Source organism: Aplysia californica, unplaced genomic scaffold (genome assembly GCF_000002075.1).
Source record: "Aplysia californica isolate F4 #8 unplaced genomic scaffold, AplCal3.0 scaffold00175, whole genome shotgun sequence".
Classification (NCBI taxonomy): Eukaryota; Metazoa; Mollusca; class Gastropoda; order Aplysiida; family Aplysiidae; genus Aplysia; species Aplysia californica.
Window position 1 is genome coordinate 899253 of NW_004797445.1, and position 3578 is coordinate 902830.

General features: G+C 44.1%; 1 protein-coding gene across 1 annotated transcript in view; it reads left to right on the forward strand.

Moving 5' to 3' along the window:
• LOC101848432 overlaps positions 1-3578 on the forward strand; it is a gene marked incomplete in the record, with an annotated part of 130938 nt that overhangs the window by 101664 nt on the left and 25696 nt on the right. Inside the window, 1 exon segment of the mRNA XM_005098227.3 lies at positions 2872-3511. Coding sequence (XP_005098284.2) covers positions 2872-3511 — 640 coding nt within the window.

Below are 3578 nucleotides of genomic sequence, written 5' to 3' on the forward strand. Positions count from 1 at the left end.
ATTTATTTGAAGACATCGAAATTTAAATGGTCACGGATGTGAGGTAGGGTGATTTTCTTATTTCTTTCTTGTTTTATTGAGAGGTCGAAATGGTTGAAGGTGTGAAAAACTGATTGATTTTTCCTTTCGGAGACGGTAAATACAGGGTGATGAAAAAAACAACCCTGTACAACTTTTATTCTTAATATTTTCCTCCACACTGGAGTTTTGTGTTTCAAAGGTGTACACAACATTTGGAAGTCAAAAGGAATTTGTCTGATTTTCTTTTTAGATAAATCCACATAATAGTTTTGCGTAAAAAAGCGCGTAAAAGGCAATCGATTTTCAGCTATGTCCCCATTTTTGCAGCATGACGCACTAGTTCACACTAGGCCTACCACTAAAAACCCCCAATGATTGCGCCATATTGCAAATTACAGAAGCCTAAAAGGCCAACAGAAGTTTGCAGATAGATTTTCTCAAGTTTCCTTTGCCTGCTGAGATCATGGTTAAGATTAGTAAAGATCAGAGAACTTTTTGTATTAAACATTTCCTCACTACCAACTCATTTCGTAAGTTTCACACAAGGTACTGAAGTACTGTTAAAGTGCACTGAAGGCCTTCTTTGATGTCAAGGGTGAAATTGGTCCATCAGTTAGGATCTGTAGAGAATCAACTAAAAATTCCCAGACAAAACAACCACTTAAGGTCACACACACACCGTTCCCATCCCTTTAAACGTCACCGGGGAGCAGAATTCAGTAGATGAGCCCCATGACGATGTCTGCAGCATTTACTTTCCTATGTCTCAACGGTCCGCATTCTCAAGGCAGATCTTCATCTTCGACCGTACCAATTTCCCGTTCGCGAAGCTGTCAGAGGATAGCAACGTGTTCATAATTCCTAGATCGTCTTAAAAGGCGCGAACATTTCCTCTATGACATTTGGTTCCTTGGCAAAGCCCATATTCACCTTTCAGGTTATATCAACTCCAGAATGCTGTCTATTTGGGCAACCTACCCTCCCCCCACCCACCCCATCGTCTCTAGCAACAGCTCCATACTGTAGGGTGTGCAGTGTGTGTAGCTTTGAGTACTCATGGTCGAGTGGATCCTTGTCATGTGTTTGGCCACCACTGAGCATTAGAAGCGACGCGTTAAAATGTGTCGAGTCCAAAAGAGGACATATTATAGACCACTGGTTCTCGGAATTCTCTGTAGGAGAAAAGAAATATTGTTTAAAGGTTACATGGATGGAAAGATTATATTTAAAAAATGAAAGGAAAAAACAAACCAATCATTTCATGACTTTCCTTACGAGATATTTTATATTATTCCATTTTGCATTTATAGGTGGTTTTTTATAAAAGCCGTTTCCGTCTTCGAAAATAAGTTTCTTCTTTGTGAATTTTATGTCAAACAAATTCATTTTGAATTAATTGTATCTGTTCCGAATTAAAACATTCTAGCACAAATTTTGTGCAAGATATTCAGAAAAAAAAAGTTGTACACGGTTGTTTTTTTTAGATCGCCCTGTAGTTGGTTTTAAAACATGTAATTTTCCTTTTAATTTCTGAGATGACTAACTCGTCAGGAATGTGAGTGAAAAATTGTCAGGATTTTCTTTTACATTCAGACCTGTCTAAACGGTTGGACGTTTGACACAGTTTGTGGGTGCGCTGTCTTTGCTGTTCTGTGGAAAATCCGAAGTGCTTTTCAAAACTCCTTGTGGTTTTGTCCTCGTTCTTGTATTTTTTCCCCGCGCATCCTTGCCATCGTCTTGGTGTTTCCACCCGCATCTGTGGTGTTATCATTTGGCTATTTGCACTTGCTCACGGAAGACGTGGGTTCAATTCTCGGGTATCTCCCGTCTGTCTACTGGTATAATGTTTCCCCACTTGCCTATGTAGACCCTTGCAGGCAGAATTCAAACCGCCTTCTAATATTATCTAGAACGTGGCGATGGGGGCAATAAGAATTTACAATTACAAGGAGGTGGCTATTTTGGTTGGTTGGCCGAGTGCTCTGGTGTGGTTCACTCCTTCTTTCCTATCAACTGTCCATCATCTTTGTCTCTCCTCCTTCTTTTTTGTGTTTGTCACTGTCTTGTCACACCTCTAACCTATCGGCACTTTGTGCCTTTCTTGTTTTGCAAGTGCCGTAAACTTCTAATAAAACAAAAGATGGCTGTTTCCTAGTTTAGAGCTATAAAAAGCAATTCAATGACCACCCAAAACGACCCAGTGATTGCGCCCGTCCTCTCGTTGTCCTCACGGCTCGGTTGAATTGTAATTGTGTGTGGGTGGTTAGCGAGTACATGTACTCTGGTGTGGTTTGCTCTTACTTTCCTTTCAAACATATATTGTCCTCCCCCCCCCCCCTCTTCTTTTTTGTGCTTGTTATTTTCTTTTAGCATCTCTAATCTTCGGCTCTAATGTGACATAATTGTGTTGAAAGTACCGTAAAACTGTTACTTAAACAAAATGCATTCCTGTGCGTTCTTTGCACATATATATATATAGAGGGGGGGGGGGGCGGGGCTGCATTTTTGCTATCTTTTCAATATGCTGCACAATGCAAGTTTATGTATTTGACGGGTGCGCCTGGTGTGGTCAGCTCTTTTTCTTGTTCTTTTTAAAGTGTCTACGCTATTGTCCTCACACATTTTGACAACTTAACAGTTTTGTCAACTCGTTTTATCCTAGATCTACAGCTCAAAAGGATGTGTGTTTTTAAAACATGTTCAATGTCTGATGTTTTGGTTATATAGCACTAGTGTCATTGCTACGTCATTGTGTTGCTAATTGAATACTGAAAATAAATTCATCATCGCCATTGTTTGCCGTCACACCAGAAATCTGTCACTTTATTCCTGTTCTTCTCTTCACCCCAGTTCGACTCCGCTCATCTTCAGGTGAGAAAGATCTCCTCAGAGCGATATGGTAGCAGCAGCCCCCATCAAACGGCCGCGACCTCTGACCCCGCCCCCATCCGCATCTACGTCTCCCCTGGCAACAGCAACACCCAGCCTTCCCCTATCGTCGAGATCGTCCCCGTTTACCCCGGCGAAGGCAGCAGCAAGAGACACAGCGCCAATGCAGCAGACCAAGCCAAATTCGCAGCCCTCAAGACTGACAGCAAAACAGCGCCTCCTTTGGGGAAGACGAGCTCGTCCTCTGTCGGGTTCAAAGTAACTAAGGAGGGCTTCTTCCACTCGCCCTCGCCCAGCAGCTGCAGCGCCAGCACGGCCAGTGGGGCGGGCAGCAGCGAGGCCGGTTCCACCGGGGGGCTGGCCGACTCGGGCGTGTGGATCAAGAGCTACCACAGCAGCACCGACATGCTGGACGGACCGGGCCACCAGGCGGAGGCGGTCGCCGTGACCACCAGCAGCAGCGTCACCGACAGCGGCGTGTTCTCCGCCGATGGGACCCCACTGCTCCCGTCCGCCCAGCTGGAGATGGAGGCCGGGAGGTCGTCACGACCCGCTAGAAAGACGTCCTACCTCTCGGCTGTCAACGCTCCTAGTGGGAGAGGTAAAAGATCTTTTTTTGAAAACGTGATTTGTTTGTTTGCTTGCTTATTTGTTTGTTTGTTTGGTTT